This window comes from Taurulus bubalis (genome assembly GCF_910589615.1).
Source record: "Taurulus bubalis genome assembly, chromosome: 2".
NCBI lineage: Eukaryota > Metazoa > Chordata > Actinopteri > Perciformes > Cottidae > Taurulus > Taurulus bubalis.
In genome coordinates, this window is record NC_136590.1 from 9,757,583 (window position 1) to 9,772,563 (window position 14,981).

Here is a 14,981-nt window from a genome sequence, read left to right on the forward strand (position 1 = left end):
CCCTGTTGTTTGCCTTCCGTGAAAAATTATTCCTCTGGAAAAAAAAGAAAGAGTGAGAGAAAGAGGTTTTCCATAAGCTGCTGCTCCAAAATCAATAGTGCGCTGTAAGGGGTTTTGTTAGAGGAACTCTTATGTAGCTGGAGAGCAGGGGGAGGGGGAGGGAGAGGGAGAATGAAATGTAGAGCATGTCTGGGCCCAGGGTACAGATAATTGTTAACCAAAGATTACATAATAGCTAAGTAATGTAAACAGAGAACCACATGCCAAGTTAATGTTCTCACAGACCGGGATGGAAGGGTTTCATGCAGCTTTCTGAGGCCGGGCTCTACAAAATGTGTGCATGTCCCTCCACCTCTGTTCATTTTGGCCCCCGAGGTGCTTTAAACATGGTCAGACATCCTCTCTAAGCCATCCAGTGTGTCCTTTTCCGAAGGTGTCTTGCAGCGTTTGGGGGCGACTGCCAGGGCTTGTTAAGGGTGTCACAGGAACTGAGAGGAATGTCATCCTTTGGGCTCTCTGAGGTGCTTGTCACCTGCCAAATCAATATCTCCCTGCTCAGTTCACAGCGCCACACGCACACACATATGTACACACTGAACTGCAATATCCTGGTGGTGATGGGATTGGCAGCTTCGCAGAGAGGAGGCGAGCTTTAACACGTGTCTGTGTTTCTGTTGCAGAACGCTCCAGTTTAATGGCTGGCAGGTAGAGGCCGAAGAGGGACAATCAACATGAACTCGATTCCGTCGATGGACAGACACATACAGCAGACCAATGACCGTCTGCTGTGTATCAAACAGGTGAGAGTGTTGTGTCAGCTGTCTGGTTTATATCATGTGAGGGTTTGACACAATCATTAGGCACATGTATGCTACATATTACATGTGATACAGGTGGGATGTGACACATTACATTTACATGAAGAGTGTTAAGTTAAATCTTGAAGTATTGGTTATTTATTTTAGCATTTGCATTTTGGAAAACGTCCTACTTTTACATATTTCATGGGGAAATGCTTCACTGTTCCTTTAATCTGATGGCTGTTAGTATATTCAGATTATTTATTAAAACATGAGACAAACTGTCACATAAAAAGCCATTCAGAAAAATGGATGATTTATCTTGATGATGATGATGATGATGATGATGATGATGATGATGATGCACTGCCTTCAGGCTGACAAACGATTGTAAAAGTATTAATATTTCATTGCATCACTTTCTTTCTGCACGATGGCAAACTGTAAAAATACACTGTGGTATTGCTACTTCTACTTAATTTCAGTCAGCCGCGGGACGTATTGTTATGTAAACATAGATTACAGCGTTGCTATTTGGCATCTGGGCTCTGACCTCGTCATTCTCAAGGAGAAAGCTCAGCAGGAAGTGACGGTAATAACTTTCTCTGAAGGAGAATGAAGAATCAGAGGCTGTAGGTGGATGAGCGTTTAGCTAACGCCAGGTTAGCTGTGCCACAATTCTAGTCCATGCGAATCCAGTTTTGCTTTCATCTTTTAAATTGAGTGTTCAGTGGGTTGAGATAAAATTGCAACCCTTAGCTGATGACTTTTTCATCTATCTCACCTACAACAGGTTTTCTTGAGAAACAATTGCATTCCGGAAACCTGATGTGCAGCTTTTTATGGACATAATTTCTATATTTGGGGCGTAGGACAGTAGCAAGCAAACATTCTGGCTTTCCTTTTCTAGGTTTATGCCTGTGCACACACTGTACAGTCGAGTCCCTGCAGCCTTCCTGTTCGGCCACAGTAAAGTGACTTATCTGCTCGGTCTCACTATCAGGACTGTGGTGTGACTCAGGTTACTGACTGGGATCAAAGAGCGGAGGCTCCTCTCCCTCCCCCGTCATCACCCTTCTTTCTCCCTACACCACCGCTGACTCCCAGCGAGTCCTTTTGTTCCCTTCTCCCCACCGTTTACGGCGGGACGAATCTCTGGCAGAATGAAACAGGCATACTTGCGTAACCCCGGGCTACAGGGCTCTCTCCCTTTGATCTCCTTTCTTAACTGACGGCCCGTTTTGTTTCTGCGCTCTGTGCCGAGGTCCACCTCCTGAAAATGCACCTCCTGCATTCTCCTTCGGGACAATGTATGGGGCTTGCACTTAAAACACAAGTGCGGACGTGGCAAATTGTTTTACCCTCGGCAGGGAGTTTCTCAGCTCTTAGTGAGAAATAGACAAGGTGAGGCGGGTAGCAAGACGGGGCGAGTGTTTTGGGAGAAAACAGAGGGAAGCCCCTATGTGCACAGCCAAGCTTTTGATGATGAAGTAATAAGGTAGACAGAGGTAAACACTCCCTGTCTCCAGTCTGGTTACCTTCTTCACAGCAGGATATTAAATATTCAATATTCAATATCCCCTCCTTCTTTAGTTGTATGGGAGGTGAAACTGGATTCTATGAATGCACTGTATTGCTAATAGCTAATGAATTATTCTGTCAAGGAAGTTGAGATAACAAGAAAGGGGATTTGTATCTGTCTCACACAAAAAGTGCAAACAATTCAAATGTTGCAGGGTTAAATGTATTAACCCCCGCGAGGCAAAAATTTAAACAAACACGTCCCAATCTTCGCGGCCGGGGAATCAGCACATGGGTAAACATGCCAATTAGAGAGATCCATGGCATACAAGGAGGCCTCCAGTCCATCTAATAAATGGTTAAGCGCGGGGTCATTTCAAACCAACCAGTAAGAGCCAGCACCCTGCTAATAGAGGCAGCTTTGTGCCGCAGACAATCAGGGTTTGGAAGACCCGCATAATAAATACCATTTATGTCCTGCCAATTAGACTAGCAGTGAGCCCATTCAGCCGGCCGTCTATTCTCCTCCCCGCACACAAAGATGATCATCAGGGGAGATCAGAACAATTAACTCACTATCTTCTCCCCCTGCTCCCTATTGTCCAATATCCAAGCTATTAAAATAATTAAGGAAATATTGTAAACCAATCCAGCTGTTTGCTTTAATTGAAAGTGTGCACATGCTAAAATTTGGCATCTAGAAGGCAATACGGACGTGAAGCAGGAATATAAATGAAGCCTCCTCCATTGTGTTGTTGTTCTCTGGAAGATGTGACATGTCTGTCTGAATACTCGCAGCCAGCGCGGCGGACAGGGGAACAAATTGATTTTGTTGCTCAAATGATAAATTACTGCTGAGCGTGATGATAAAGTAGAGGAAATTGGAATCTGTCAGCCTGATTGAATCATGGGTTGAAAGTTAAATCAGAAATCATTGCGGTGGCAATTTTTTAATTACCGTCCTGTTGTGAAATTTGCAATAATGTGATTTCTAAACAATAACTCAACCAAACTGTTAATACACTATGAAAACATGGTTATTGTTCACCCCAATACACTGATTGTGATACTTGAGAAATGGCTGTGCCGTTTACTCCTGCATTGTTTGACATTAGTGTGAAGAAAGCAGGTAAGTACCTACTACATAATACTAAATAAACAGTGGGGCTTGATGACAAGATGGGAATTCATGGCCATTTTCCCTATTTTTGAACATTTAAGAAAAGAATCAGCAGATTAATCGACACTGAAATATAAGTATAGCATCACTTATACTCCGTAAGTTAATACATGGAAAAGAGTGTTTGTCTCGTGGTGGTACTAAATACCTCAAGGGAACATACCTCCAACTTTTAACAGGGAAATAAATAAGTCTGCTTGTTTAACCTCCAAACAGACGAGGATGTTTAAAAAAAGATACATAAAAACAGTTATCTGACTTCACCACCAAACACACAGTTTCTCAGTGGCAGTTTGTTTTCCTCTCGCGTCCTAGAATTGCACCGTTGTGAACACTTTGGGGAAGATGGGCTCCGTGATACCACTGGTATCTATTTCAGAGGCAGTATTTTTCCTCTCGCCGTGGGGAAGCCAGTTTTCTGTCAGACTCTCCACTCGGTGATCCGTATGGGGCTTTGGCGGAAGCTATGAACTCTCCTCTCGCTGCAGGAACACTTCCTCAAACTGAAAGCGTCAATATTTCATGATGAACTGCAAGACAACCGTTTGCTGCTGCACTGGCTATGCAGCTGTTTTTGTCTGCCCCTGTGTTCTTTCCAGGGTTAATTGTCTCCATTAATATGTTTTCAGTGCTCTGGGGCGTCGCTGAATAACAACAGCAGAATAACCGAAAGCTGTGATTTTGAAGGGAAGGGAGTCTTTGCCAGTTCGCGTGCGCTGTCACATTCAGTCGAGCTGCAGATGTGCAGATCAAGTCGTTACCGCACGTGACTACAGAGGATTATTGTATCTGAAGAAAGCTGTATTCTCAGGACACTGCGAATCCTGTCTGTCTTTGTTTCTCTCGAACTGAGCCGAGCTTTTACTGGAGTGTAAATGCTGGAGGATCATTCTCACCCAGGGGACGGGGAACGGGGGAGAGAGGGGGTCTCTTGGCCACTAGTTTAGGTTTGATTGGTGGGTTTTGGCCGGAGTAGGGGGAACATCTGTGGCGTGGCAGTGCCAAGCTCTCCATGTGACAGCCACACTGGTGGGACCAATTGTTCTGAGTGCAAAGAACAGTAATCACTTCAAGCCCAAGTGTTGGTGGTGTGTTTTTTATTTTTTTTACCCTCCCCTCTACATATCTCTCCACTACTCCCCCTTTCCATCCTTGGTGCTCTGATTGCGTGTGTTTTCTAGCTTCCAGACTCATCTAAATTTAGCATCTGTGGATGTGTGTGCATCTCCAGAAGACTTTATCCACTAGTAGACTTGACATGCTCAGCAACCCCACCACGTCTCGTCCTAGTCTCACAAAACAAAGACATGTAGGGCGAGTGGGGAACAGTCTCGGACAGAACATGAAATAAACAAGACTGGTTTTATCCGGCCCTTGTCAAACGACGGCTTTGTAAATTGATATGATAGCTGCCTTATCAAATCCTGACCTCTGCTGCCCCCTAAAGAGCAAACGAGAAAAAAGCACTGCGAGGTAGCGGCTGCATCGCTGTCACGTCCTCTTCTCCTTTCGTCCCTGACAGTGAAATCACAGCACACAGACGTTGTTAAGTAGGCAGCCACACACTTTAAGCTAAACCTCTCTATTTACCTTTGATGCCGTGGAGTGGGTAGTCCATTTGTTCCTGCTTTGTACAAGTGCACTGCAAGGGCTTGTGCATATAATCTATCTAAAGGTAAAAGATCACTGAAGAGTGGATGTGGTGTGCCTGCTCTTCTATGTTTAAAGTGATTCATATTGAGGTTTGAAAGCTTTTAGAGGAGAAATGTGCAACACTGAGTCTGACGTGGCAACCCAGTGAGGTTTATTTTTCCGTTTCTACAGCAAGACAGACGACAGGGTTAGTGAGTGGGCTGCTGGCTCCAGTCAGGGAATGAATGCCATAAAGGGGTACCTGTAGGTCAAGGAGCCTGCTGTCAGATAAAGTCACGGCACAGCTCAGGGCCGGCTGGTCAAATAAGGGCTTCCTCGGCTATTCATGCCGCCATACAGGGCGATTTATTGCACTCAGTGGCAAAGCGGTGCTACAGGAACTTGGGGAGAGTGAAGTGGCGGCAAGACTCTAATGGGGATGTACCCCTTCAGCACTGCACATTAATACTTTAAACCTGCAACAAAGGCAATCCCAGGTGTAATAAGATCAATTTTGAGAAATGTGGTCGTAAAAATGCTGTTTTCTTTTAAGCACTTCTGAGTGCTTTAAATTATTCATCATGGTATTGGCGTGGCCTTTGTTTTGGTGACAAGTGAGTTTGTCTCTCACAATCCGTCTTTTATTCGAGGTTCCGGGACGCAACAGACTTGAGTCCAATCGCATCCTCCACATGTATTCCTGTTGATTAAGGAAATTGAGAGACCGGAGATGGGCAAAAGCTAAATAGTTTTGCCATTCTGCTTCCTAGTGACCTTTGAATGTTCTTGGGCTCTAACATATTCCCAATCTTTCCCTTTTTTCCCCCCCAGCACTTACAAAATCCAGCAAATTTCCAAACAGCAGCGACAGAGTTGCTGGACTGGTGTGGCGACCCCAGAGCCTTCCAGCGCCCCTTCGAGCAAAGCCTGATGGGATGCCTAACGGTAAGTGGCCAGTTATGGTGACCCCCTTCTTCAATCTCACACTCGAAGGTTCAAGGACAATGAAAAAGCTGCGACAACAAATGCTGCATTGGCTCTTTCCATAACTCCCTCAGGGTTATGAGGGAACTAATGTTTAGCTGCCTGATCTTCACTGAGGTCACTGGAAAATAAAAAGTATTTCACCCTGTATAAACTACTGAGATTCAGTCACCTCTCAGTGACTTCAGTTACAGTTTGTGCTGTGGCACTTGAAATCGGCACACTGGAACACGAAAAGGAGCGCTATAACGTCCTCAAACCACAAAGCAATCAGTGCTTTTAGGGAAATACAGTTACCAAATCCCGAGGCTTTTCATTAATTGAATAATTTATATCCCACAGCATGTGGGGAAAGAAACTTGACTTTTGTGACACGTACACTGTAAACAAAGAATGATTTGGGGCAAAATACATCAAAGTGATTTGATCTTATCAGACTCGATCTTAGAGGTAAATTGTTGTCTGAAAAACCCTCTTCTCTTTCGCATGTTCAGTTCGTATGAAATGTAATACTCCACCAAAAAAACTCATCACTTACCATTCGTTGCCTTTAAAGGTGGCTCTGAGAAGTTTGCAGCTGGTGTTTACAGCAGTTACAATGGATTCCAATGAAGGGTGCCGTTTTAATGGTAATGGCAAACATCCACAGAAACTTCTGAGTCCTCCGTTGTGCAACACTCTCACAGCTTCTGCTTGTTGTTAGCCATAACCAATGTTGGCAAATTTGATTGAAAACCACTAAGCCATGCCTAAACACACAGCTCATACAGCACACGCTGCTCCTGCGGCTACTGCTGGCTGTTTTGTGCAGCTTCGTTAGCTTGAATTGGCCGATCATTTCTAACAGCTAGTCTTAGCTGTGAAATGCAAACTGTTGATTTATCCATATTCTGCCAAAAATACAAGTGTTTGGAACATGCCAAGCTTATGGATAGAGAAATTAGGGTTTTAAAAGGTTTCTATGGGCGATAGTATTTTTTGGAGGTATGTTTTTGTCATGGCTCCTGTCACCATTGGAATCTATTTGAACTGTTGTGGGTGCAAGCTGAGCTGCCGACCGCTACAAAGGAGCAAACTACAAACAGGTCAAACCTACAGGGGATGAGTATTTGATTTATTTATTTTTCCTCCATAGTATTTCTTCAATAAAAATAATTGTTTTGAATAATTCTGTTTCAGTCAGGACAGATACTAAATGAAGAGATGACTGTCCTCTGGAAATGTTGGGCCAAGAGACCAAACAGACAGATAGAACAATGGATGGACTGCGGATGTGTCACTCACCTGTCACCTTGGGCCATTCTGTGCTTTAACATGCTCATTTCCATACCGCCTCCAGCAGTAGATAAGAGATACATATAGCTCCTGTTGGGTGCAATTTGTAACCCCGTCGAGCGAGCGTGGCTACAGCAAGAGAAGAAACCCGAGAGATTTGTACTTGAGCACCACAGTGAAACCGCTCTGACACATCCCTCCATTCAAGTGATTGTTTGTGTTACTGCTTTAATGTGCAGCAGCAGCAGCAGGTGCCTTTTTCCTCCATTTCGCCAATTCAATTTGTTTCCTGCCGTGAAAATCTTTTCCTTTTTAGTTTATGGGTTGTATAGACTTTAGCGTGAACCACACAGAGAGGGAACATAGAGAATCTGATGCCTGTTGCCTGCATGCCTCAGCGTTGGCATTTGGTGATGGCAAACAGATGGCTACACCTGAAAAAATATCATCTTCAACATACAAATGGATATGAAGAGAAATATGCTATTTTACAAAACAACAGTCAGTCATGGGGTAAGTAAATGAGTCTAAGAATCAGGCCACTACAAAACATAATTGACCTTATAAAATAAAACATTTGAAGAAAAAGGGTGCTAGACCGAGACAAGATTATTTGTAATCTTAATATAGAAGTTAATAAGATATTCTCTGCCTCTTTACACCCAGAGTTTCACCATGAGGCTCTTTGCAATGTTTTCCATTGAATGGCAAATGTATTCTAAAGCATGAAGAATTAATAATTTGTTGTGCAGATAGTTTCACAAAGTAAGTATGCAGCATAAAGTTTGAGTGACTTTTGGATCGTAGACGATCCATCACCACAACTCCACAGACTGTGTACAATTTAAATCCTGAAATTAGAACTTGTGATAACTTCTTACACTAAAATTACCATTCAGCAAAATGTCCCTCACAAGTTTAGATGGTAATTAGACAGCCCATACTCGTATATCTTCTTCTTAATGGGGGATTCCTATAAATAAAGGCCACATATGCATACTCTGTTTTGGTGTCACGTCAAGACTATACTTACAGGAGATAATGATATGGTGCAGGGAGCAGTGTTCAGCTGTGCTACCTCAGGGCTTGTCTTGAACTTTTGGGATCGCGGCTATGAAAACCAGGCGGAGGAGAAGAATCCGTCTCTAGCGAGGCCCGTTGATCCACACAGGCCTTGGTATGTCCTTCAGGTCTTAACGTCTTGAGTGGGTCTCTTTGAGCTGATAATGGCGATGGTAAATCAAAGCAACATGTGCCACATAAGGGTGATTTACATCACCTCCTGTGGCATGTGGATGTTTCTCTTAATGTTTCCTCTCAGTGGGCATCGCGGCACCAGAGGCCACACTTTGTCCACCGACTCATATGGAACTGATAACGCAGTCGTGACTTTATCCTTTGATTTGAACTGGATCTTTGATGCTGCAAAACTGCACTCGTCTCAGAATCTGAGGAATTGTGAAGACAAAATGATGAAGTCTTTTTGAAGTACCAAGATGGGCTGGTATTTACTGTGTTTTTATTAAGTAATCTATAGATGCTATGATGTATCTTTAAAATCTGAATTCAATACCCATGTCAGAGCAGTATTATCAATGTGGTCAAAGAGATTTTGTTTCCATTCCTGTTTGATTATCATTTGTATGACTGCTTGTTTGTTTGCAAGATATCTCAAAAACTACATTGCAACAAAGCTTAAGCCACGGAATCAGAAAACATTGTCAACTTCTGCATTTGAATGATCATGCACATCCTTCAAATGTCTGTCACTATGTGTATGCAGATTAATATTTAAAAAAATGTTCTGTTCTGAAAATCAAATAATATATTTAAAGGATTGTGCATGCCTAGAAGAAGTCATCACTTTCTGAGCACTTGCTGCATGTTTCTGCTCTTTAGCTAAAAGCTGAATTGGCATTTTTGTGATTTTCTTTCTCGGAATAAAGGTAGTCAAGAAGTATAATAGAAAAGGAAAATTGAAATATCAAATGAGTTCATAAACCTTCCAAAAACCTGCATTATTTTTTTTTGGTTTACAATAAAAGTAAATCTAGAGCTACCATGCCTGTATTTTTTACTTGCATGTATGTTGCCTTACAGCATCATTATATTGATGTTGTTTCTAAGAAACAAAATAAGGGAATTCTTTATCTTTCAAAATGTCCTGACTGTGTGCCTCCTGCTGTCGTTGTGTTCAGGTGGTCAGCCGAGTAGCCGCACAGCAGGGCTACGACTTGGACCTGGGCTACCGGCTCCTGGCCGTGTGCGCTGCCAACAGGGACAAGTTCACTCCAAAATCAGCAGGTAAGACTAGAGTTTTCTCAACCGCCGTCTCGGGCCATCTGGCCATGCTGGCCTGTATGAGCTCAAAGTTCCTGCCTGAATTCTTGGCAGCATTTCATAATACCCACCCATCACTACTAGACTGTTTAATTCCTGACACTCCAGAAAAGCACTGCACTCCAGCAGTGCAGTGGACAGCATTTCAAGTAGACTAAATGGTCTCTGTTAATTTTTTTTTTTAATGTTTTAAGTTGCTTATCAAAAATCTGGAAATATTAAAAGAGACAAATGCTGATTATTTTCAGGCTCTCTGCATGACATGTAGTCCAGACTTCTGTTTCTTTTGTTTTCAACTAAAATAGTGACTCAATACCTTTTCCTTTACCCTCTATTATCTGCTTAAACTTTCACTTTTTCATGTCGCATCTCACTTCCAAACTTGCTCACAACATGGAGAACTATAGCCAAATTTGATTTCATCTATGGAGTTTTAAGACAAAGTGCGTACAGCAGAATACTCAATTTGTCACACGCAACAAAAAACTACTTTATCAGCGACGATGAGTTCCTGTTTTTCACACAGCACCGTCATTTTAGTACAGTGATGGATTATTGGGACAGATGTATACTGCTAAATGTTGTTATCAAGCTGGCAAAAAAAGCTTGCTGAAGCACGACGGGAATGAAGATGTATCGGCTGTCAGCAGCTCGGAAGATAACAGGAATATTTTGTGCTCCTTTACAGTTTTTTGATTTGTGGTTTCCACCTGTCTTGGGTTATGAGTAAAGCGGAGTTGCGCGGTTGCTTCTGTGCGCTCGGCCTCTTTGCTAAGCCATCTTAAGTCAACTAGGACATGAAAGTCAAGAGCCACATGTTGTTTGGATTTTCACTTGTATTTGCCTTTTCTGATTTACGGCGTCCATGGTTTTGTACGTGGTAACATGAGGCTTCAAATCATGCACTGTCACTCTTTTTCAGGCCACAAGAGGAGAATCCTTCTCTGCCTGCAATTAACTCATACTGCCAAATGTTCTAATGCTACTTAATGCTAAATCAAATCTCAGGCCCTAATTTATGGGCTTACATAAGATTTCCAATTGATTCTCTGTCTGGATAATTTTCTGCAATAGTAGTCATTTGGAAACCGGCAAGTACTCCAGTCAAGGCAGCATCCCAAAGTGCATTTCATGGACAATTATGAACCTGTGTGCATGGATATTTTGAGAGGCCTGTAGAAGGAGGGAGAGAGAGTTAGAGAGAGAGAGAGCCGATGATAACCACTGAGGAGACATTCTCCTGCATCGCTCCCAGAAGCTCTTTAGAGTGGAGGCCCCAGTCGAGGAGGTTGTAAAGCTGGAGAGAAAGACCTCTCTGGCAACCCAGGGAGACGGCTCTTAAACAACACTCCCCACAGGGCCCCAGGGGCAGGACCCAATCCCCAACATCCTGCAGGGCCATTGATGAATGTGGGTGTGTGTGTGTGTGTGAGGGGGGGGGGGGTTAGTCACATGATGGGGCCAGGATGGCGGCAGCAGGTCAGCCATGCAACATGGGAAACAGACGAGTTAGTGTAGGCCGTTCACATCTTAGGAGCTACTTTAGACAGGACATAGGATGAGGTGAATCTAATGTGTAATTGAATACACTGTGCATCATGTTCGTTTAGCGATGGTTCATTTTGAAATTTGATTGTTTTCCTGGATGTGATCCAAGTTTGTTGTTGTTTTCAAATTCTCAGCTCAGTCATAAATGCGACAGTCTACCATTTGTTGCATGACGAGCTTTTGTATTGTTCTGTATTCAGACAGCTTGAAACTGTTCCACCTTATGTTTATCTCACAACAAAAGGGCTTGTGTAGCCCAAAGCCCGGGGGTTTCCTCAAAAGGAAATAGGAGAAAAAGGTGTCCAGGGTGCATTTGAAGTCAAATCCTACTCTCTTTAACCACTGGCCCGGCTCAGTCACATCGTGCATCTTGTAATCTGCTTTGAAAATCTGTGTTATAAGTGGGCGGGAGGGAGCAAGATCTCTGGGAGTTACGAGCGGGGCCACAGAGGACATCAGGTCAATGGCTGAGCGATAATAAGTAAATCAGATTTGGTGTCCAATTTTAACCAGGCCTAACTTGTCTTGGCTCTGACCCGCGCCATGGTCTTTCTATTAGATTTCTGTTATGTCATCGAAATTCCTCTTCCGAACATGGGAGAAGATTGAGGTGGGAAATTGCACTGAAGGGAAGGAAAGAGCAGTGTTCAGCAGTAGGAAATCAATGTTCACAGCAACTTAAAGATGAAACAGGCCGTAACTCTGACAAATATATTCATCATGTAATGTCCAAAACAGCTTAAGACATTAGTTTTTTTCATTTATTTGTCAGAAAAAAGCTTAGAAAGGCAAAAAAAGACCTTTTATCCTAATGACACCAGCAATATGTATCTCCTCGCCTGAAGAAAACTTCATTATCTCCTCCTATTGATTCTATCAGTTCGCATATGTACCTGATTTATAGCAAAGTGAGCAGTTTAGATGTTGACTCGACACACTCAGTGAATCGTACTCTTAATAGATGTACTCCGAGGGATCGGCCAGTTGCCTTTTCTGCAAGCGTCCCACAATGCTCGGGCAGGGCTGGGGGAGGGGCATCTGTCTGCTAGAAGTGACCTCTCTGTGACTGAAATTAGCCTGCTCTATTAATCTGTGATTACTTGGACTGTCTTACCGCAGGGCAAAGCCACGCACGTGGAGCCGACATCAAAGCAGGGGGATCACTTGCTCGGTGTGGATAAACTCATCAGGGCCTCCCTTCTCTCTCTCGCTCTCTCTCCATCACAGGTTACATTGCAAGCCCTCTTTGGCCTCTTTCATCAGTGTCACACCCTTCCTGCAGGATGGTTCAGTGTGGTGCGGGAGCGTCTACAAAACGCTTAATCACGACCCCCCCCCCCCCTTCCCCAAGAGGGTCAGAGTAGCACATTCCCAATCGCTTGCGCCTCAGCAAGCTCTTGGAATTCCTCAGCTCTAAAGACTGAAAGGAGGCAGCGACTTATAAGAGACGGGAACCAGTCAAGGTTTTTCAGTTCATTCTCTCATGTAACAAACGCCTGGTAAACCAGCTATTCAACAGATAATTAGTTGGGCTTCAGCTCCGGTTTGTTTCTATACGTGTTTCACATATGCAGGTTTGTATTCAAGTGGGATCCGAAGACAATGTGGGTTGTAGTTTAAGCACGTCAGCATGATTAAAAAAAAAAAAAAAAAGTTTTTATCCGTTGTTTCGTCTTGGTTCGGTTTGATAGTGGACGTTTTATGGTGGGACCTCTGGTAGTGTTGGACGGGAAGTAGATCAACATTAGGCAGTGCGGCCAATTGATTAATTCTAGAAATCTATTAAACGAAGCCAAATAAAGTCAACTTTTGACATGCCTTAAAATCTGTACAGCATGAAGACATGCCACAGGTGCCGGATGTGCAGTCGTCAGACTAAAATTACAGTTTTTGGCAAAGTATAAACATTTTTGGAGTGAATACAAATTGGAGAGAGAAATATAAACTTCATGCTAGTAATCTTATTTCAAAACATTGATTTCTTTTTTGTATTTATGGAAATTTCAAAGACATGAAAGTGGGCCGAAATTCATTGATTTCAAAGAAAGAAGGTTAAGAACGGCAAGTTGTCATTGCCATGTGTACACACAATACAGAGGTCAGATACACACAAACACAGGCCTGAAGGGCTGTAATTACTCTTCCCAGAACTTCCCACACTAAAAATGTTGTTTCTATTTTTTTTTTTACCTTCTGTCCATCTCTCCACCCGATGTCAGAGTTTAGCTGTGGCTTTTCCTAAATAGAGAATAACACATTGTTGGTGGCCGAGAGCTTGTTTTATTGTCAGCAGCAGTTGAGTTGTATCCGAAAAGTACACAACCTTTTAGTTAATCAGATTTAAATACACATTTAAGACATTATTTTCCATGTATAGAAGTTTTATTTCAGATGGTGGTGAGGCAGCAAGGGTTATTTTAGATCAAGATGTGAGATCCCGTCTAAGGAGTGTTCACTCACCCAACTTACTGTATAAACACCTCATACATCATAATCACTGCACTATTCTTTACAAGTCCACCACTAAAACAAATCAGTTGATATTCATGATTCATTAATGCCTGATGATTTTCTTTCTTCAACCCTTTTAAATTTAGATTTCCTGTTAACTAAATGTAGATCATATTCTGTAAGCTGCACGTTTATTCAAACCCAATATGCCATGAAGTTACTGCTGCACTATTTCACCAAATGAAAATATTCTCGATCCCAGAATTCAGTTCAATACGTTTAGTATCTTTGGAAACTTTTGGGGTCTCGTCTGCAGCAGGTACAGCAAAGATGGACCCTCGTCAGAGTTTACTAGTTTCAATACTTATTATAAATGATAAGTGTGTCACGAAAGCTATAAATCTACAGGGTCCACTTTGGACTTTTACTGTGTATGATCACTGTATGTGAAGTCTTCCAGCCAACTATGATGGATGTGTTGACTTGCAGTAGGGATACAGGGCTGTAAGTCACGTGCCATGCACATAGCTGATAGTAAATACAGACAGGAGATAAGAGCAGCGGTGCTTCTTTATCCTTCTCTGTAGTTATTGTGTCTGTGGCAGCAGGAGGTGATTGGTAGCATCTTCAGCCACTCCATATGGCCCTGTGATTCACAGTGCAACAAAATTGTATGTTTGCATGCTAGAATTAATTAACATTGTGCCTTGTGTCTCTAATTAAATGCATGTTATTGTATTTTAGTCACCGATCAGTTGACACCTGAACCGACTCGCTGCCGGTGAGTGTGAGTGTTTTTATTTGCAGATGACAATAGCCGCTCCAGACGGCCTCAGGTGGTTTGTCGACCCACAGTTTACATGTTTTAAATTTGTGTAATTATATATCCAAAAGCTTACCGTGGCTTATGTGTGCTAAAAGACCAATGTCGTCTAATTGGCCCCTCCCTCCCTGATTCAAACACTCAATGCATCAGGAAGCCACAATACCCAGCCTCCTCCTCCTCCTCCTCCTCCTCCTCCTCCTTCTCCTCCTCCATGCCCCTTAATTACAATGACCAGTTTGATGGATTAAGTCGACTTTATGCGAACACAAGGTTTTGGGGGCTAAAATCACTGCTTAATGTACCCACCTGAACCATTTCTATCGCCACTTTTCGGCGCTACTTGTGCCGCATCTCCCTCCTAACAAATGTTGCTTTAAATGAATTGATTGAGGCTTCTTTTTACTCGTTGCTCTGGATGTGGGCC

General features: G+C 42.9%; 1 protein-coding gene across 1 annotated transcript in view; it reads left to right on the forward strand.

Annotated features, from left to right (window-relative positions):
* Positions 1–14,981, forward strand: part of LOC306733259 (zinc finger MIZ domain-containing protein 1-like) — a gene marked incomplete at its 3' end in the record, with an annotated part of 71,541 nt that overhangs the window by 37,224 nt on the left and 19,336 nt on the right. The window contains exons 2-4 of the mRNA XM_079214471.1: positions 681–800; positions 5,965–6,078; positions 9,591–9,696. Coding sequence (XP_079070597.1) covers positions 732–800; positions 5,965–6,078; positions 9,591–9,696 — 289 coding nt within the window. The 5' untranslated portion in view covers positions 681–731. The remainder of the gene's footprint in view (positions 1–680; positions 801–5,964; positions 6,079–9,590; positions 9,697–14,981) is intronic.